This window comes from Saimiri boliviensis, chromosome 6 (genome assembly GCF_048565385.1).
Source record: "Saimiri boliviensis isolate mSaiBol1 chromosome 6, mSaiBol1.pri, whole genome shotgun sequence".
Taxonomy (NCBI): domain Eukaryota; kingdom Metazoa; phylum Chordata; class Mammalia; order Primates; family Cebidae; genus Saimiri; species Saimiri boliviensis.
In genome coordinates, this window is record NC_133454.1 from 72,263,471 (window position 1) to 72,283,963 (window position 20,493).

A 20,493-nucleotide genomic window follows, 5' to 3' on the forward strand; every position below is an offset into this window, starting at 1 on the left:
AGTATCTGACATATAGTAAGCACTTGATAAATGTTGGCCATGGTTACTTGCTATTCTAATATGTTAAAGTTTTGTGAGTTGCCAGGCACAGGTGGCTCACGCCTGTAATCCCAGCACTTTGGGAGGCTGAGGTGGGTGGATCACCTGAGGTCGGGAGTTCAAGACCAGCCTGATCAACATGGAGAAACCCCGTCTCTACTAAAAATACAAAATTAGCCGGATGTGGTGGCACATGCCTTGTAATCCCAGCTACTCGAGAGGCTGAGGCAGGAACATCACTTGAACCCGAAAAGCAGAGGTTGGAGTGAGCCGAGATTGCGCCGTTGCACTCCATCCTGGGCAACAAGAGCGAAACTCTGTCTCAAAAAAAAAAAAAAAAATGTTCTGTGAGTCATCCGCCTATGATGCTGAGAGACAAGTCACTCCCTGCTGTGGGCTACAGTTGTGGCATGTGTCAAACCGGTATCAGGGACCTGAGGGCAGAAGGTGGGACTGCAAGATTCGGCGCTTGGGGCTGGGGTCGGGGAAGCCCTCCCTCACAGGAAGAGCTGTTGACCAACCAGGCTACGGTGGGCCTCAGTGGAGGTAACGAGGGTGTGGGAGGGGCAGGGCAGGGAGACCAGACAGTTCTGCCTCCTTACCTCCCAGCACATACACATGCGTTCCTGGAATAAATGAGCGATCCCTTACTGCCTGTGCTCCTGGGTTCACACAGCTATTGCAGATGACTGCCTTCCTCTCCCCTCCAGCCACACCTCTGGCTCCTCCCATTTCACTTGATACCCCCTGTAGGCTGAGTCCCTCCTCTGAGCCTCACAGAGTCCCTCCTTCTGAGCCTCACAGACCAGGCAGTCTAACCTCCCACTGTACAGATGAGAAAACTGAGGGCCAAAGATGACTCTGTCCAGGTCTGAGTGAGTCAGAGGCTTAGCTAGGCCTGATACCAGGTCTCCCACCTCCCAGCAAAGGGGGCAACGCCACATACAGCGTGAATGTAGACTTAAGGGTGAGGGATTCCCCACAGCCTGGTGAGGGACGGGGGTTCTCTCAGCCCCCAGGGACTGTCAGAAGCAAAGAAGGACAGCTCCTCTCATCTCTTTTTATTCTGGAGTCCATACCACACCATCTCCACCCACAGCCCAGGGAGCGTGACTGGAGCCTCAGGCTTGAAACAAGGGAACATTGTCTCCTCAACAGAGGCCACCAGGAGGGGGTGGGTAGACAGCTGCTCCCCATCTTCCCAGAGCCAGAAGGAAGGGGACAGCAGGAGGGGTTCAAGCTAGCAGATGAGAGAACTTCCAGGCTTTGTGAGGGGGTGGGAAATTGGAGGATGATGGATCTTTTTGGAGCCGACTGCAGTCCACCAGGTTATACTGAGGCCCCAGAGGACCCAGCCCTGTATTCAGAAACCAAGCCTGCTGGCCAAGAAGCAGCTGGGCAGTGCAGCCTGCATTTTTCTTCTTTCCTGCTACCAGGGAAGGAATGATCACACCACCCACTCACCATACGAGAGCCTGCCAGACAGGAGCCATTACCCCCATTTTACGGAAGGCGAAAGTGAGGCACAAAGCAGGGTGGATCCTAGACCACACAACGATTAGAAGAGCAAGGCAAACACCCTGCTCTTCTAATGACAGACCCACCAGTTCCCTCCCCCTAAGAGGACATCAAGCTGGGCCTGGAAAAGTGAGAGGCCTGGAGTGGGCAAAGGCTTGGAGATCAGAGGCCTCTGTTCACGGCAGGGAGAAGCCCATGTTACAGCATATCTGTCCTGCCTCAGAGCTCCAGAAAGGGGTTGGAGGGTGTACAGAAGAATGTGAAGGGAGGTGGGGCAGGGGCCAGTTCTGTAATCTCCCACCTCCTCTCTGGGTCCCAAAGCCTCCTCTTAGGAGCACCCCCGACCCACCTTCAGTCTCTCTGAGTCCCATGGTTTATTCCTGTCCTCTCCCACATTTGAGCCTTCAAGGCTCCCACAGAAGATAATTATATGGAACAGGAGACTGGGGAGGAGACTCCTGACAAGAGCCAGCCCTGCTCTCTCCCTCCCCTCCCCCACCTCCCAAAGACAGAACTAGTACTGGAGTTCAGGGGCAACGGAAACGCCCTTGCTGGGACTCAGAAGGAAGGAAAGGTTCAAAACCCCTGCTCCCCACTCCCTGCCTGCTGACTCTCTCCGCAGCCTCTATGAGAAACTCCAGAGCCAGGACCAAGGGGAATTGGAGACAAGGAGAGAGAAACAAAGAGAAAAGGAGTTGAGAGGGGTTGTGAGAGCGCTGGGAACAGGAGTGACCAAATCAGTCCAGGGTTTATAGCTTCCAGGCTTCTCACAGTCAGGGAGCACAGCGGGAGTACAGGCCACAGTTGAAATAACCGCTGGCCATCCCTGAGCTTAGCCCAGAATCCAGAGCCTGGAATCTAGCTCCCAGCCCAGATGCCAGGGCATATGCCATCTGGATCCCATCTGAATCCACAGCCTAAACTCCAGGGATAGCTGAAGCCAGAAAGGAGAAGGAGGGGTCTCAGGGACAGTGAGCCCCCAGAGCCAGGGGTCTGGCAGAAAAGGGGTACATCTCGGAGTCACCAGGGAGGGGGTAGAGTGGGGAAAAAGATGCAAGGAGACAGGATGGGGAAACCAGGACTGCCCTCCTGCCCTGGACCCATACAGGCAGCCCTGAATATGGGGCCCAGAACCACCCCTGACCTCTTTAAAGGGCCCTGGCTGCTCAGCCTCTGCAACGCCCCCCCAACCCGCCTCTATCCTCCCCTAGAAGCTCCCATCTAGAAGCTTTTATCATCTGAAGAGGCTCTGGCAGAACTCAGGCCCCAAGAGTCCCCAGCTCAAACCCATAGGCTCCCCCAAACCTGCACAGTACCAGCTGGATGGAAACACAGGCACCACTTGTCCACCCACCTCCTCTGATTTTACAGATGGGGAGGTTAAGTCATAGAGAAAGGCCAATGTCACACAGCCAGAACAGAACTGCGGTAAGAACCCAGAGCCGCCTCTGCTACTCCGTAAAGTAAAGCCTTGTACCTCCGCAATTCTCCCAGGTCCAGGAACACATCTACGTTATGACCTGTCATAGGAAAGCCACACGAGGAAGAGCAAACCCATGTCCACTGTGGCCCCTGAGCCAAATTTCCTATCAAAGGTCTGGCCAACAGAGCAGCAAGCCTCAGAGAAAGGACTGAGCCTGTGCTGGATGCCATCACACTCATTCCTCCAACAAGTACCCACACAGGGATCTCCAAAACCAGTCCCTGAGAAACATCCAAAGGACAAGATAAGAATCCTTTGTAATTACCACCCAGAACACCTGGAGCAGAGGAGAACCTCTGCCATCAGCACCAGCAGAAAACTGACACTTCTACAGGGCTGGAGTAGACAGGACCCTGTGTCATTAAGACTCTTAAAACTGCATGGGCACTTCCAGGACCAGAAAAGCACCTGGGCACCTACCCAGTGAATACAATGCAAAAGACTCCCAGTGAAGTCGGCGTTCACAGCCCTCCTTTGGCCCCATCCTGAAGGTTCCCCACAAAGGACTCACCACCTGTGGCTTGCTGCAGCACTTGCTGGTAGGGGCAGGCTCATCTGGAGGCCAAGTTGCCTCAGGGGCCTTGGCCTCAGCAGAGGGCGGTACAGCCAGAGGCAAGCAGGGCATGTCCACTGGCACTGGGGCAGGGACCTCACCCGAGTGTAGGTTCAGCATGTACTGCTTGGTGACGTCCTCGAGCGATGGTGCCTGCAACGTGGGATGGGTTCGGGCAGGGAAGCTCATGGGCTCTGGCACAGCCACAGGGGCGACGACAGAAGTCGGTGTCTCAGGCACCACAATAGGCATGAAGGTGGCGGGCACACTGGCATGGCGAACGTGTTTGGAGGAGGGCCGGGCCCGAGACAGGCCACCAGTCTGGTCCTGACTGCCCTCATCTCTCCGAAGCTCCTGGTGACTACTTCGAGCTGGGCGCTTCTTGGAGCCTCGGCGGATTAGCCTTGGGGACAGAATGTCAGCCAGCTTGGGGTCAAAGTGAAAGTTTCGATGGGCAGTGGTGGGGGGAGGCAGAGCCTCGGGTAGGGCCCTTTCAGACTGTGCCCGGCTCCTGGCAGCACCCGGCTCTTCTGGCTCTGCCCGCTGCTCTACAAGGATGGGCTCGCTGCTGGATGGAGGCAGCACTGGCTCAACTTCTCGGATGGGCTCCCCTCCAGGGCCATCGAATCCAGGCCCAGCCAGCTCCCCACGGCGGCTAGGGTCACTCAGGGATTTCTTCTTAGGGGCTTTGCCAGCAGTCCTGTCGTCCACCACACGCCCCAGGGTGCCAGGCCCCTGAACTATGCTCTGAATAACCTCCTGATAGCCCTTGCTCTCTTCACTGCCCACAGACCAGTCACTGTGACCGCTGGTCAAGCCATCATCCATGGCTGAGGTCGCAGGGAGCCCTGTCTTGGGGCTCAATGAGCCCAGGAGGTTGCTGTCCACAGAGAACCCAGTGGGCTCCTCAGAGGTGGCAGCCCGGTGGCGCTGAGGAATTGGGTCACTCAGGGACCTGTAGGCCTCACCTGCCTCCCCATTGCTCAATTCACTCCCACCAGAACCTGAAGGTGGGAGTTTTCGGCGGCGGCGGAGGGCACCTGGTGTGGGAGGGGTCTCAGGGGACACCAAGGCCCACCCAACCAGACTGTCCTCAGTCCCAGGGCCATGGTGGTTCGTCTGGGCCGAGGATGAGGAAAGGGGTCGCCACATCCCTGTGGTACCCAGGCCGCAAAAGGCTGCAACAGGAGGCTCCGGGTCTGCCCCAATGCCCTCATCTGTCAGACTGGACTCAGGGCCCGAGAGCTCCTCCTGGGACCGCTGTCCTCGGGTGACGTCCCCTGACCAGTCAGGGCTTCCAGGGGGGACATCGCTTCCATCATCCTGCTGGGCACCCATGCGCTGGATCTTCTCAAAAACCTGGCGGGCCTCCTGCACATACTGGTCTTGGATGATGAGGGGCAGCGGATCCTCCTCAGCACCAGGGCCTGCCAGAAGGAGCTCGGAGGAGCTGGGCTTCAGGGCACTGGCACGGGGCAGGCGGCGGGCCATGGGCTTCTCGGAGCAGGTGAATGACTTTGCTCTCCGTAGGGTGGCTGTCAAGTCCTTGAGTGTGGGGCGTGTGCCAGGTGACGCTGGGGCTGGAACCCGCATGGGTCCAAGTTGCCCCACGGGGCCACCTGCGGATGCTGAGTCTCTGCCATCTAGGGGGCTGCTTTCACGGTCCCCGGGGCTCCCACCAGGTTTTCGGACCCTCAGCTCTGAAAGATCTGAGCGCAAGAAACTGAGAAGCGTCAGGGTCTCTGAGGCGATATCTGGATTTGACAGGGACTTCCGCTGACGATTCTTTTCCGGCTCAAATCCTCCATCCATCAATGCCCTAGTGGTGCCCCCAGGTCCCTTGGCACGAGTTCGAGGCTGAGGCCGCAGAAGCCCTTCCCCAGCTCCAAAGCTAGGGGAGCGGCACACGCTCCAGCCCCCAGAACCCCTGCTAGACCAGAGGTCATCATCCTTAAGGGTCTCCGTGCTGGAATAACGGCTGCTACCGCGGGAGCCTGCGGGGCTGACCAGGTATGAGGGAAAGCTCACCTTGGCCACGCGGAAAGCTCCTCCCACAGAGTCGGACGTAGGCCGAAGTCCCTCCTGGGGACCTGGGACGCAGGGCGGAGAGCCACTACCCCATTCCCGGAGTCCTTCTTCTCTAGGGACTCTTGGAGATGTAGGGGTCTGGGGGCTCACGGCTCCCCCTGCTGAGTCCATGCTGCTCAGATTTAACCCATCACTGTCAGGCCTGCAGTCCTGATCCAATAGGGAGCTTCCAGGCCTGAGCCCGGGCCTCCCTCTCCAGCGGTGGCTGCCCTCACCGTCTCGGTCGTCGTCACTGCCCGAGGAGTGGCCGCCGTGGTAGGCCGGACTCTGGGCCCCAGGCGGCTGCGGCGGGCCCTCCTCTTCCTCCTCGCTGGAGCTGGCAGCGCGGCTGCGGCTGACAGGATAGGAGGAGGCGATGGAGGAGGAGGAGGAGCAGGAGGCCCGGGCCCCGGCCTGCGGTTGGGAGAAGATATGCCAAGAATGTAAACCATCCGCTGGACGCTGCGCCCGCTCCTGTTGCTGCTGCTGCCGGCGTGGCCTCCCTTCGGTCCCCGGCCCGGGCAGTGGCCGCGCCGAACGCAGACCCGCCAAGGGGAAGCATGTCCGAGGAGGTGGTGTCGGTGGCTGCCGCGACTCCCGAGACGGAGGCTCCCACACGGCACCGTCGGGGCTGGGCGTTCCCGAGGCCTCAGAGTCTGCGCTGGGCCTCCTGGAGCCAGGACCGCCGAAGAGCTTGCGCATCTCGGTGACTCTGGGCCAGGCCCCTCGCGCGGCGCCCTCGACCGCTTCTTCTGCGGCCCCGGGGAAGACGCCCCCGTCCCGGGCCCCAGCAGAGCAGTCGTCCAGACGCGGAGCGTCGAAGCGCCGAGAGAGCTGGCGCACCGACGGCGAGAGGCTGCGGAGCGGGCGCGGCTGCGCGGGGGCTGCCGGGGGCCCCGACGCCAGCTTGGACACGCGCCGAGAGGGCTGGCCCGGGACAGCCGCGGTCGGCCGGCACGAGGCGCGGCGCCGCAAGCCGGGGGTGTCCGTGTCCTTCTCCCTGGGCCCGGGGCCGCCGCTCCAGCGCTCCAGCAGCTTAAACGAGACGCTGCGGTAAAGCTGGGGCCGGGGTGCCCCGTCCGCCATGGTGGCGGCACTCACTCCGGGGGGGCTGGCCTCGGGGAGCCGCGGCCAACCCCCCCCACCCGGCTGCGCCCCTGCTCCTTAGGAGCGCAGCGGCCGGCGCCCAAAGCAGCGCACGGGGGTGTGGGAGGAGGGCGCAGAGACCCGAGCAGAGGTTTCCCTGCCGCGGCTCAAGTTTCTGTGGCCACCAGCCGCAACGTCTCCATTCCCGGCGGCCCCTGCTGCCTGAGCTCCGACCCCCAGGCCCAGCCTCCGCCGCGGCCGCAGCGACCAGAGACACCGCGGCTCCGCCTGGGCGGGATCCCAGCGCTTGATTCCTCGACTCTGCGCCCGCCCGCCTAGCGGCCTCGCTCTCCCGCTCCGGCTCCCGCTCCCTCCCACTTGGCTGCGCACTCCTGGCACCCTTTTGTTGCAAATAAACTTTGTGGCAGAGGAAAGGGGGCGGGGGGCGGGGCCTCGCGCCCAAAAGAGGGGGTGGGCTCCGGCTGTGCGCGAGCCTGGGAACCGGCTGGTGGGAGGGAATCGGGGAGGAGCCGAAGAAGAAAAAGCCTCCTGGAGGACTTGCAAGCTGAGGTGACCCTCCGGTCCTCCATAAAAGTCCCTCGGGAGCCCAGCGGGCCGAGCTGCCCCGGGGACTCGCTGAGATACACGCAACCGCTGAGCGTGCTCAGCTCAGCGCCCACCGCGGGCCAGCCGCTTCCGCGCGGAAACACCTCCTGCCCGAGGGGTTCCAACATGGCAACGTCGGACCCACAAACTCTCGTACACACTGACACTCAGGTGCACGCAGACGCACACTCTCTGGGCCGGGAAAGGGGTGGGACTCGGCTCCAGCGGTAGACTCGGGAGCCGCGGGCGGACTAGAAGGCCGGTCGCTCCCGCCCCCGCCCTCTCCCCCGCCCCCGCCCTCTCCCCCGCCCTCGCCCTCTCCCCCGCCCCCGCCCTCTCCCCCGCCCTCGCCCTCTCCCCCGCCCTCTCCCCGTGCGCCGTCTGCGGCGAATTCGCCTGAAGCCACGCCCTTGCCCCCCCCCAATCTGGCTCCCAAACGTCCCGCCCGTCCCTCCTCCCTGCCGCCAGTTCAGCTCTGATCGGCCCCCAACCCGCCCAGCGCCGCTCCCGAAGTCCCACCCTTCATGACCGCGCCCCCACCCCTACTCTTCCAGCTGCCACGCCTCCCACCTGCCCCCGTCGTCTGGCTGCGCTTCTGGACTTTCCGCCTGGATGCCGGAGCCCCTCTTTGCTCCGAGCCCCGGAGTACGCGGTTCTTGCGCCCCCTCGCGGCCTGATTTTCCTGGACAGTTAAAGCAGCACCCCATCCTCAAAAAAGCGGGGAGTTGGGAAAACTTCCTTTCAGTCATTACCTAATCCCCTTAGTCTTTTTCAGACCTTCGCAAAGCGCAGTGCTCCTCCTTAGGCTTTACACACAAAAGGAGCTTCGATGGGAACGCCCTTGACTTCCCACTGCCAAACCTGTACTCTTACCTCCAGCTGCTCTACCTTCCTGGCAGGGAAAGTGTAGGTTGTTTCTCCGGCTTCACGCCGATCCCTCACTTGAGCTCCCCTCCCACTCCTGCCTCCTTAGGGCGAGTCTCGCAGTGTTCTGGGTATTGGGGCATCATCCCTTTGCCCACCCCAACCTGCCTCTAGATCCCATTCATCCTAACCCCACAACTCAAATGCATGACCCTATATATGAATGAAGGAACAAATGAAAATGTGTGGTGTACCTATGATGTGTGGGCAATGTTATTTCACTTATTTTTTTAAATCCACAAACCACCCTTGGGAATAGATATTATTACCCCTTCCCTGTGGGCCATGAAGGAGAAGTAACTTTGACCACTATGCAAGTCAGGAAATAGCAGCTCCTGCTAAAATTCAGATTTTAGGGGCTTCAAACCCCATGCTCCTCTATAGGAGGTTCTCGCTCTTTTGAGCCCCCAGTCACCTCCTTCTCCTCCTTCGGCCTGAGCTCACTCTCCCCAGGAACAGAGGATAACCTGGTCTGACCCATGCCCCTCCAGCCCTGCCCAGCCGTCTTCAGGCCTGGTCAAACTGCCCTGGCCCCTCCAACCCCCAGTAGCAAGGCCTCAGGGACACATGGTTAATTCAGCAGTCTGTGCATTACCCAGCCAATCCCACTGCCACCCGGTCCAGCCAAGGAGTCTGTAGCTGGGCCAGACTAGGCTGAGAGGCGGGGTTCAGAGGAGAGGGGCAGGCAGGAGGGTAGAAAAGAATGGTAGACACCCAGGATTGCCGGACTACCGAATGAGAGAGGGAGGACTCAGCCGAGACACCCAGAACCTGCTTGCTACTCATATATCCCCAGAATGAGGAGGCCACTCTCCACCCTCTGGGCAGCCTCTTGGGTTGTGAAATATCTCTGTAGTGAGAAAACACTTCTCTGAGTTGAGATTAGCATCCAGGGAGTTCCCCACCTCAACCTCATCTCAGCTGTGCCTCCAGGGGGCCAAGGAGTAAATCTCCCCATCTACTCGAGGAAATTGATAAAAGAGATCCCTGGCGGCCTGTGCCTGTCTGCTCTGCCTTACTCTGTGACCTCAAGTAAATCCCTGCACTTGCCTGTGTCTGAAAAGTGAGGAGTGGGTCATGTTTCCCCAAGAATGCCCTCTCTGACTCTGGCATTTGATGTCAGACTCTCACCTCCTTTAGTATTTTCTTTCTACTCTTTGGGGCATGTTTTGGTATGTGTTGTGGGGTGAGCTGGGGAGGGGTGAGTTGTGGAGGGATGGGGGACAGGACTCTCGTTCCAGGAGTCACTCTCTTCCCCCCATAATGATGACTCCTACCAACTGAAATTTGTACTTTTCCACCTCCTTGTCACTTCTGGGAGAGAATCCTTTATCCTATATCACAGATGGGCAAATGGACAGAGAGAAGTGGAGGTTGAGGTAACGGGGTCCCAGAGTTCTGTGGCTTGGCCTTGAGGTGAACTGGCTGGGGCCTTTGGCTCAGGAATCCTCTTGGTGGGGAGGGAAGGAGTTTAAGGATCTAGACTGAGTCTCTGTCCAAAGGGAAGCTCACACAATCTGAGAGTGGCTTGGTTGCTTCCAGTGTTTCATGAATCCTCCACCCCCACCCAGCTCCTTATGATCCAGGATAAGGCAAAGTTATCTTCCATGAACAGAGGGTTCTGGAATTTTTTTTTTTTTTTTTTTTTTTTTTTTTTACCCAGGCTGGAGTGCAATGGCATGATCTCGGCTCACCGCAACCTCTGCCTCCTGGATTCAGGCAATTCTCCTGCCTCAGCCTCCTGAGTAGCTGGGATTATAGGCACGCGCCACCATGCCTAGCTAATTTTTTGTATTTTTAGTAGAGATGGGGTTTCACCACGTTGACCAGGATGGTCTCGAACTTTTGACCTCGTGATCCACCCGCCTTAGCCTCCCAAAGTGCTGGGATTACAGGCTTGAGCCACCGTGCCCGACCTGGTTCTGGAATTTTTGTGGTGCTTGGTAATTATGTATAGCAATTTTTAGCTCCAAGAAGACTTATCTGGTAGGAGGCTGTGAGCACTGGGCACCAGAGTGGGGAGAGAAAAACACTCTGCTGGGGTTTTGAAGCTCGGTTTCCACAGTTCACTCTCTTTTCTCTGGACCCCAGGCTTCTCATCTATGAAAGGGTAATGAAAACAATAGCCCATCTATCCAGTGAGTCATGGTGATCTAGTGAAGTGAGGACCATGGAATCCCTTGGAGAATCCCAAGATGGGAAGGTTTTTAAGGTTACAGCTCATGGCCAATGATGGGCTTCAAGTACAGATGGTCCCCAGCTCATGAGGTTTCAACTTAATGATTTTTTTACTTTATGATGATGCAAAAGCTATGTACATCCAGTAGAAACTATACTTTAAACACACATACAATCATTCTGTTTTTCACTTTCAGTATTCAATAAATTACATGAGATATTCAGCATTTTATTACAAAATAGGCTTTGTGTTAGATGATTTTTGCCCAACTCTAGGCTATGGACGCATTCTGGGCCTGTTTAAGGTGAGTTAGGCTAAGCTCTGATGTAGGCTAGGTGTATTAAATGTCTTTTTGACTTATGATATCTTCAATGGGTTCACTGGGATTTAACCACATTGTAAGTCAAGGAGCAACTGTGCTTAAGAGGGAGATAAATGATGAGTGTGGGGACCCCAAGAAGCAATGAGCTCCATGAAGGAACTGTCTTAGGGGGAAATCTGACTCCTCTGACTCCATTCCAAAGCTAAAGAGAAACTATCTGAGATTGCCCCTTTTCCTATATAATTAGACCTTAAGCACATCGGATGTGATTTTTTATATTTTGTTTCTGATATAGTCTTATCAGTTATTTAATTGGCTTTCTCCAAAAAACAAAACAAGTAGGACCTTTATAATAATTCACATCTTATTATATAGTTCTTCCCCCATCCTCCTGCTGTCCCACCACACAGAAAATAATCTCAAATCTTGTGTTCAGCATTCTCTTGCTTTCCTTTTTATATGGTTCTATTGCATCTGCATATTCCTTCAAACTATATATTTTCATTTTAGTTGTTCTTAACTTTTTAAAAGAGCATCCTGCTGGACATGGTGGCTCACACCTGTAATCCTAGCACTTTGGGAGGCTGAGGCAGGTGGATTGCTTGCGGCCAGGAGTTCAAGACAAGCCTGGCCAACATGGTGAAACGCTGTCTCTACTAAAAATACAAAAAGTAGCTGGGCGTGGTGGTGCATGTCTGTAATCCCAGCTTTTTGGGAGGCCGAGACAGGAGAATCACTCGAACCCAGGAGGTGGAGGTTGCAGTAAGCCAAGACTGCACCACTGCACTCCAGCCTGGGCAACAGAGCAAGACTGTCTCAAAAAAAAGGGGGGGGGTGCATTTTGCTGTACATAATTTGTTGTTACTTCTTTTTTCTTAATGTCATACTGCTAAGATTTACCCATATTGTCGCATGCCCATATAGCCCATTCTGGCCATTCGGACTTGTCAGCCTCACAAAGGGAAGCTTGAAATGGAATTTACCTATGGGTCACAATTTCCACTCCTGGAAGACTAACCAAAGGGTCACAGCTCTTGGAAGTCAGCTGGGACAGTCATCTGGGACTCTCTACAGGGGCTCAGGTGGGCTATGAGCAGAGGCCCTGTCCTCTGCCCTTGCTCTCACTATCCCCTAGCCCCCATCCCAGGCAACTGAGAAGATTGCTCTGAGACTCGGAGCTAGATGCAAGGTGGGTCCTATGTGTCCTGCTTGGCACGGCAGGGCATGGTACAGGGAACGAAAACCAGCCTCTGTCTTCTAACACACGCCGGTCTCACTGTGGTCATGAGTGAAAGTTCCTTCTGTACAAGTGGTCTGCCTCTCTAGCAAGGACACTTTGAATGGCTTCCCAGGGTGGGTTGGGCCTGGTTTTCCCACTTCCTCAGCCAGCTGCAAGCACACCCGTGACATTACGATGGAGTTAACTCCTCCAATGCCCCTCTCTAAATGACCCTACTGCCCAGTAGCCTTGGGGACTAGGTGGAGCTAAAGGTTTTTCCAAAATGTTGCATAAACTATACAGTCCTTCCCCTCCATGCTTTGCCTTCTAAAAAGACTGTTAGCCAGGGCTCGTTCTTGGCTTACAGGGTCTGTGTGGTGCACCAGCAGCCAAGGGCAGGCTAGGTTGTTCTACATAAGAAAATCAGATCTGGGAGGAGGGCACAAGGACTGGAGAAGAAGTGACGGGGAGGAGTCAGGGAGGAGAAATGAGAAAAAATGGCAGAGAGAATGAGGAGCTGCAAAGGAGTGGCCAAGGGCCGGTTCTCAGAGGGGAAGAGGATTTGGTGGAGGATGTAATTCCCCTTTGCTGTCTCCTCCAGGGACCTTTGGTAAAGATGCTTTTCCAAGGCTTTTTAAGGCTCAGATCTGTTTTTGACCCGCCTCCTTAGGAGATGGCCTCAAGGCAGCTTTCTGGGTACCCACAGGTCAGAACGATGGGCCAGAGAGGGCAGGGGTGGAACACAGCGGAACAGTCTGTCATGAGACCAGTCAGTAGACTTCCAGCCATGGGACCTCCACAAAGCAGCCTCCCGGTGGCCCTGAGGCTCTCAAGCTGCTGGCTCCTCCATTTAGAATGAAGCAATGTTGAACGGTTGTTTCCCCTCACTTTGGGGCCTGGTGGAGGTACCCTAGGTACAGAAGATACCCCACAGTTGAAAGAACATTTGAAGAGGTGGATGAAGGAGAGGGATCTGGGGCTCATCCTTGCACTGAATGCTCTCGCCCTACCCAGATCTTTTCCTGGCTGCCCACTTCCACACACCCAGGCCCCACCCCACCCCACCCATCCCCCTTTAATTGAAACTTGCTGTTGCTTTACAGCCAATTTCTCTCTCTCTCTCTCTCTCTCTCTCTCTCTCTCCTTTTGAGACAAAGTCTTGCTCTGTCACCCAGGCTGGAGTGCAGTGGTGCAATCTCAGCTCACTGCAACCTCCCCGCCCAGGTTCAAGTGATTCTTGTGCTTCAGCCTCCGGAGTAGCGTGAGCTACAAGTGCCTGCCACTACACCCAGCTAATTTTTGTAGTAGAGAAGAGGTTTTGCCATGTTGGCCAGGCTGGTCTCAAACTCCTGACCTCAAGTGATCCATCAGCCTCAGCCTTCCAAAGTACTGGGATTACAGGCATGAGCCACCACTCCTGGCTTAATTTTTTTAGAAACAGGGTCTCCCTCTGTTGCTCAGGCTGGAATGGACTGGCATGATCCTAGCTTACTATAACCTTGAACTCAGTGCCTCAGCCTCCTGAGTAGCTCTACAGGCACACACCACCACACCAGGGTAATATTTTAATTTTTTTGTAAAGACAGGGTCTTACTGTATTGTCCAGGCTGGTCTCAGACTCCTGGGCTCAAGCATTTCTCCTGCCTTGGCCTCCCAAAGTGCTGAGATTACAGACATGAGCACATGAACACTTGGCCTCCTGCCTCTTCTTCTTCTTCTTTTTTTTTTTTTTGAGATGGAGTATCGCTTTTGTTGCCCAGGCTGGAGTGCAATGGCACAATGTCAGCTCACTGCAACCACCACCTCCCAGGTTCAAGCAATTCTCCTGTCTCAGCCTCCCGAGTAGCTGGGATTACAGGTATGCGCCACCAGCTAATTTTGTAGATTTAGCGGACGTAGGGTTTTTCCATGCTGGTCAGGCTTGTCTTGAACTCCTGACCTCAGGTGATCAGCCCACCTCAACCTCCCAAAGTGCTGGGATTACAGACATGAGCCACTGTGCCCAGTGGCAACCTCCTGCCTCTTCTAAGAAGCTCCACCCTATTGCTCCCTTCACTGACCTCCCATAGCCTGGAGCATCTGGCCAACTCTTGCCCTTGTCTGGAGGGTGACTGAGTCACAGCTCCCGTTTTCTCGGCTTTCACACACTCAAGGCCATGTATCCTCTGCTCTGGTCCTCTGCCTGCCCAGGGCAGAGCCCAGCATGAGGCTGACACGACCGGATATGCATAGAGCATACTGGGGCTGCATTAAAGTGCTCCCCACTTCTGCTTGCCAAGTTCCCACTTAGCCCTCGACACCTACCTCAGATGTTCCCTCCTCAGAGAGGTCTTTCCTGACTCCTTGGACTGGGTCATGACCACACTCTGGGTACCCCCTCCCCGCAGCCATGCTTCCCTCTGTACAACCCTGATGTTGCTGTGCCAGTCCGTACTTCCAGCAGTTGGGAGCCTGTATGGATCAGGGCTAGCACTGGTTCTTCTAGGGTCTCAGAACCAACCCAGGCCTGAGCACAAGGTATCAGTAAAGGCTTACTAAATAAATGGAATATCCCTCCTCTCCAGAGAGCTCATAGTCATCCTCAAAACCCAGATCAAATGCCCCTTCCCAGAAGCTCTCACTTCCCACTCTCATCTTCCCTCATCCCCTTCTTTGGTGACTCAAAGCATGGAGCATACCCCCCCCTTTTTTTATAAGATGGGGTTTCACCATGTTGGTCAGGCTGGTCTTGAACTCCCGACCTCAGGTGATCCGCCTGCCTTGGCTTCCAAAGTGTTTGGATTACAGGCGTGAGCCACCACACCCAGCCGATACCCCTTGATGACAGTACATGTCACACTGTATTTTTGTGAGCACCTTAACGTGGTTTCCCCAGCTCTCCATGGCTGACTGGGACCTCTCAAGAGCCAGGCTCAGGCCTGTCCATCTCCATGCCCACACGGCCTGGGCCAGAGAAGGGCTGAATAAATAGTTGTTGGTGAGTTTCTGGGTCCTGTGAGGGACTTTACTCCATGCCCAATGAGCTGAGCTCTAATTCCCTGCATGGTTTGGGGTTGGTGGGGCTCCCAGAGTCCCAGTCACAATGGCAAACGTAAAGGTTGCCCAGGCCCTAGAGGACTCAGCAACCCCGCCTCTGCCATTTGGCTGTGAGTTTCTGTAGGAGCTCGTTCGGCCGCCGGCGGAACTTCTTCTGGGTGAAGTAGAAGAGGATGGGGTCCAGCACGCTGTTGGCGCTGGCAAACGGCCGCGTGCCTTTGTAGGCTGCTGCAAAGGCCTCCAGCACAGGGCAGGAGATGCCCGGTGCCGAGCGCACTGCCAGGTAGGCTGTCTTGGTGATGTGAAAAGGCAGGAAGCTGATGGCAAAGGCAGCGGCCACCACCACTGCCATACGGGCCGCCTTGCCACGCCGCTCCTGGGCTACAGGCCCTGCAGGGCCATCCTGGCGGCACAGGCGGCGAGCCAGGAGACAGTAGCAGGCCAGCAGGGCAGCAAAGGGCAGCAGGAAGCCGATGACAGTGAGAGCCATGCCATAGGGCATGTAGCTGGTGGCCAGGTCGGGCGGGCTGAGGTCATAGCAAACGGTGCGGTTACGCTGGATGCCTGTGGCAGCAAAGATGGCTGTGGGCAGGCACTGGGCTGTCACGGCCAGCCACACGGCTACACACACTAGCCAGGCGGCCCGGCGGCCCCCCCGTTTGTGCCAGGGCGCCAGCGGGTGGCAGATGCCCAGGTAGCGCTGGAAGCTGATGCAGGTGAGGAAGAGGATGCTGCCGTGCAGGTTGGCATAGAAGAGGAAGCGGACCAGGCGGCAGGCGAAGTCGCCAAAGGGCCAGTGGTCACCTTGGGCGTAGTTGTAGATGAGCAGGGGCAGGGAGCAGGCATACAGTAGGTCGGCCAGGGCGAGGTTTAAGGTGTACACGGCTGTGCGGGTCAGGGCCCGGCGGGACATGCAGATCTGGGCAATGACGCAGAGGTTCAGTGGCAGGCCAGCCACCAGCACGGCCGAATACACAGGTGGTAGCAGCAGTTGCTTGAAGTTCTCACGGAAGACACAGGTGGTAGGTGGCAAGCCCAGAGCCTGGCCTGTGCCATTGTCCCGCTCCATGGCTGCCCAGCTGGATTTCCTACATTCAGAAAGGCTAGGAAAGCAATACACAGCCTGTCAGTGACGTGCTCACTCACCACCCAGCAGGCCCTGCCCCTACTTGAGCCTTGATTTCCCTGTCTGAACAGTGAGGGCACCAACTTTGTCAACTCTGCTACTCTAACCACCCCCTGGAAGCCCCACACAGACCTCACTTCCGAGAAAACTTGGGATACAATAAAGCTCGTGCTTGGGAGCAATCTGATTCACTTTGTTTCTGTAGTACTCATTTTCCTTCAGCCCTTCCTAGTGAACTTCTATTCATCCTTCAAAGCCCTGGTCATATGTCTCTTTCTCTATTAGTGGAGATTGATGGACCTGGGTTTGAATCCCAACTCTGCTATGCATTTGCTATGTGACCTTGAGGTGGTGATTTCATTTCATTGGAAAAACGGGGGAATGTGGTGCCTGCCTCTCAGGGATGTCACGAGGTTATAAGCGCTAAATCATGCTGTGCAGGGCTGCCCCAGGCTCCCTGAGGTGTGGAGACTGGTCACGGTGGATCTGTGTGCTTCTCACAGACCAGGACTCGCTTGAGGAGAGGGGCCAGGTCCCGTGTCTCTCTGTGTCTTAACCCAGGGTCTGGGGCAGAAAGGGCCCTGATAGCTCTTAGTTAACCAATATGAAGCGTCCACACACCAGGAGCTCACTGAGGACAGCACCCATCTCCTCAGCCTGAACTCCACCTTCCAAAGCCATGGTCCTTCTGGCAGACGTCTTGTTATCTGTAAAATAGGGAAGGAGGTGATTCCCAGTTCCCCACTGCATCTTTCCACTTGAGGCTACAAAGGTGGGTTTGGCAGAGCCTCTGACACCACAGCGCCCCCTGGCGCCCAGAGTAAAAACAGTGTCCCTGAAGGCGGATGGGTGAGGGACCATGTCATTCTGTCATTCGTTTATCTGGACACAGTGAGGGGCAGGGACTGCTCCTTCTTTCTTCGTGAGTCAGAGCAGAGTCAGAACCAGAGCCCAGCTGCCAGTCCAGAAGAGGCAGCTTAGTGTAGCCCGTGACATGGGATGTATAGGTTACCTGGCCAACTTCAGAGCTAGGCAGGCCTGGGTTGAAATGTTGCTCCCCCACTTCCATGCTGTGTGATGCGGGGCATATCACAGTGTCCTCATCAGTGACATGTGCAGTGATGACATTCGGTAGTGCTCAGTAAATGCCATGCCATTGCATTCTACATCTTTTCCCTCCTCTCATTCTTTCAGGCTGGGTTTTGGGAGAGCCAGTGGCACAAATACCCTAAGGGGTTCCCTGCTGGGGTTAAGTCTGACTCCTAGACATTCAACTCTAAACTGACATTGTCATATTACTGGTGTCGAGAGAAAATTTGCAACTTAAATCCAATGGGCCTTTGAGATAGTGAGTCTAATCCTCCTCTCTTTCCATTTTACAGATGGGAAAAACTGAGGCCCAGAAAAAATATGAAGTCCTGCAGATGCACTCAGTAGGTGGTAAAGGGTTCAGGCAAAGTATACAGATTCTGATCCAGATGCTCAGATTCAAATCCCAGCTATGCCATGGATGAGCTGTGTGCTTTGAGCACACTAGTTAACCTCAGTCCTCCAGATTCCTCGTCTGTAAAATGAGATGAGATAGTACCTGCCTTATAAGGTTGTTGTGAAGATCAGTGCCTGGCATGGGGCCAAGTGTTTGCTGTTCTTAATATACCTACTAAGTAAGGTTATGGGATTTTAAAAAGTTATATCAGAGAAAAATACATGCCTCCCAACTTAGAGTTTCATTTTGGTGAAGCTATTTTACCTCAATTCTGGGCAAAATGATAATGTTGCATTCTGTAGTCTGCATCCCATACCCCATGCCACCTTTAGTTATCAAAGATTCTTTGTGGGGCTTTAGCCCGTATGCTAGGAGTGCTGGGTGCCCAGCTAGGACAAGGTAGGCACCACGGGGAGGTCAGAGGAAGAAACACACCAGCTCCGCCATAGCAGAGCCAGGAAGCCAGGATTAGCACAAGCGGAGAACGTCCACTCATCTCTTCATTCCTTGGTTCAGGCCATTCTCATTCACGTGTTCATTCTTTTGTTTTCACATGGCAGGCATTCACTGAGTCCACCCTGCCAGCTAGATACAGGAAGGTATAGTCTAAAGGTGGACATGGAGATACAGGGATACAGATACAGATAGGCTAGTCTGATGGAGGAGACCAGTGTGAGCCACTGGATGGAGGAGACTTTTCAGAGCAGGATGAAAGACAGAGCAAGGCCCAGGTGTTTAGGAGGATGTCCATGGATGGAGAAGGGTGTAAGGACAGCCGGGTGAGGAGGAAGCCTGAGGGACACAGCGCCCTTCGACCATGTTCTCCTTCTCGCCGTAACCCTCTGTCCTTGCAGACTGGTCTCCTCTCACTCAGGGTCTGACAAAGAACTCTAAGGAGAAAGAAAACTGCTAGTTCCATGGGGTTGATCTTCGAGAGGCAGCCTCTGGCCCTCCTTGCCTCCCTCCTCACACAGAGTCTGAGGAGACCAGTCTGCAAGGGAAGAGGGTTTTGAGGAGAAGAAGGTGTTAGAGGGGTGCTGTGTCCTTCAACCTTCCTTTGGGTGGCCCTCACCCTCAGATCCCACCCCCAGGGACAACCCTCTGTCTTAGATGCCTGGGGACTGCAGGCTGCCTCTCCCCTGCGCTGGCAAGACTGATCCTCCTGGGACCACCTCCCTTCCCTCTTGGAAGGAGGCAGGGGGTTGCAGGAGGGGATCCAGGGCAAACCTTCAGGGCTGTGTCAGGAAAGACTGGCCTGGCAGTCGCCCCAGTTCCCTGGTCTACTTTTGAGGGCCTAGGAGAGCTGAGCTGTTCTCCCAGTTCCGGGGTGGGGGCTGGCCTCGACGGGGATTTGCTTGGGTCCCACCTCCAGGCAGCAGCTGATCTCAGCTCTCACATCACTCACCAGCTCTCGGTTCCTAAGTCTGGGACCAGAACAGATCCCAGCCTCTTCCTGAGCTGGACTCTCCCCGTGGTGGGGGCTTGCCAATAACTGGCTCTGACTACACCCTTCTTCGCATCCCTCTGCCCTCTGGGGAAAAGCCCAAACCCTTTTCCTGACATTCAAGACCCTGCCAAGCCCTCCAGCCCTGTCCGAAGTATGTCAGGTCCACTCTACTCCTCCCGCCACCCTTGCCCCTTCCCCTCTCATCACATCCCCAAGACATGGAGACGGCCACACAGCCAGTGGCAACCGGAGAGCCAGACTCCCTCTCCAGCCTCCCAGCTCCACTGTTCCCTTCACACAAAGTGCCATTCAACTCATCTGCATTTGTCAAAATCCTGTGTCTATCTAGCTTCAGAGCTCACCTTGCTTCTTCCTTTCTGGGCCTTTTCTCCCTTTCTCTGGGGCCCCCCAACTCTGTGGGCCTCCTTTAGGTCAGCACTGACCCCAGCCCACCCTCAGTCACAGTTCCCTGTGTGCAGCCGCCCCCCACCCCCAACCCCTGCACTGACCCATGGGCCCACGACGCACCCACACTCACAGGCAGCCTCCTGTCCCTGCAGCACGCTGGTGGTCCCAAGTGTGTCGGGGAAAGGGAAGCCAGAGCTGAGACTCCCACTCTCCTGCCTCGGCCACGCTGCAACTCCTCTGACAGGGTGAGCAGCTTCCTCTGCTTCCTGGCAGGGCTGGCTCTGACTAAAAGAGCCCCTGTGGGGGCCACCGGCTCCCTCCCATCCCCAACACCACGCCTAGTGCCTGGCGGAAACTGGGTTTAAAGGAGCAAAGAGGTGGAAAAAAGGCATCCTTCCCGGAACATTCCCCAATCCCAGTAGGGGAAAGCAGGGGATGGGGGCAGAGGAAGAGGGATAGGGGAGAACCAGAGGCTGCCGGGCCACAGAACCAGCAATTTTCTTTCTGCCCAGCCCTCTCTCGGTCTTCTCAGCTGTCAAGTGGGTAGGGCAGGGATTCGAGAGCTCTCAGCTCCTCCTTTAGCTGTAACACTCAGAGCCACGGGGTGAACATTCCTCCTCCCAAACACTCGCTCCCTCATCCAGCCTTCCTTCCCTCATTCAACAGCTCACTCACCAACATGTCCGTGTACCCATCTTTCCAGCACCGAGCATCTATTTCCAACACTCCACGTGGCAATCCACTAAGACATCAACTTACTCAGCAGCCCTCTCCCTCCCTCCTTTTCTCCTCTTCTCCTTTTCTCCACACACATTTATCAAGTACCTACTATGTGTCACCAGATCCTCCCATGTTCCCCCATTTCGCAGTGACTGCCCCTCCCACATGGCAGCTGCAGAGCACGTGAGGAGTGATGGACGTGGGCAGTGGAGATAGATGTGAAGCCCCTGAGAACCCAGCGGCCTGTGCCACATGCTCCCCAGCCCCTCCTCAC

General features: G+C 55.9%; 2 protein-coding genes across 8 annotated transcripts in view; both read right to left on the bottom strand.

Moving 5' to 3' along the window:
- ARHGEF17 (Rho guanine nucleotide exchange factor 17) overlaps window positions 1-7,158 on the bottom strand; it is a 62,285-nt gene extending 55,127 nt beyond the window's left edge. Inside the window, exon 1 of the mRNA XM_039470892.2 lies at window positions 3,552-7,158. Coding sequence (XP_039326826.1) covers window positions 3,552-6,746 — 3,195 coding nt within the window. The 5' untranslated portion in view covers window positions 6,747-7,158. The remainder of the gene's footprint in view (window positions 1-3,551) is intronic.
- Window positions 7,159-9,950: 2,792 nt separating this feature from the next.
- P2RY6 (pyrimidinergic receptor P2Y6) overlaps window positions 9,951-20,493 on the bottom strand; it is a 39,992-nt gene continuing 29,449 nt past the window's right edge. For 5 of the 7 annotated variants that reach the window (XM_003923436.3, XM_003923434.3, XM_074400960.1 and 2 more), the window contains 2 exons: window positions 16,780-16,865; window positions 9,951-16,135 (listed from right to left, as the gene is read on the bottom strand). In XM_003923436.3, the coding sequence (XP_003923485.1) occupies window positions 15,115-16,101 (987 nt within the window). In that variant the 5' untranslated portion in view covers window positions 16,102-16,135; window positions 16,780-16,865 and the 3' untranslated portion in view covers window positions 9,951-15,114. Of the gene's footprint in view, window positions 16,136-16,779; window positions 16,866-19,629; window positions 20,485-20,493 lie in introns of those variants that run through there. The other 2 variants (XM_074400962.1, XM_074400963.1) reach the window with 2 other exon arrangements.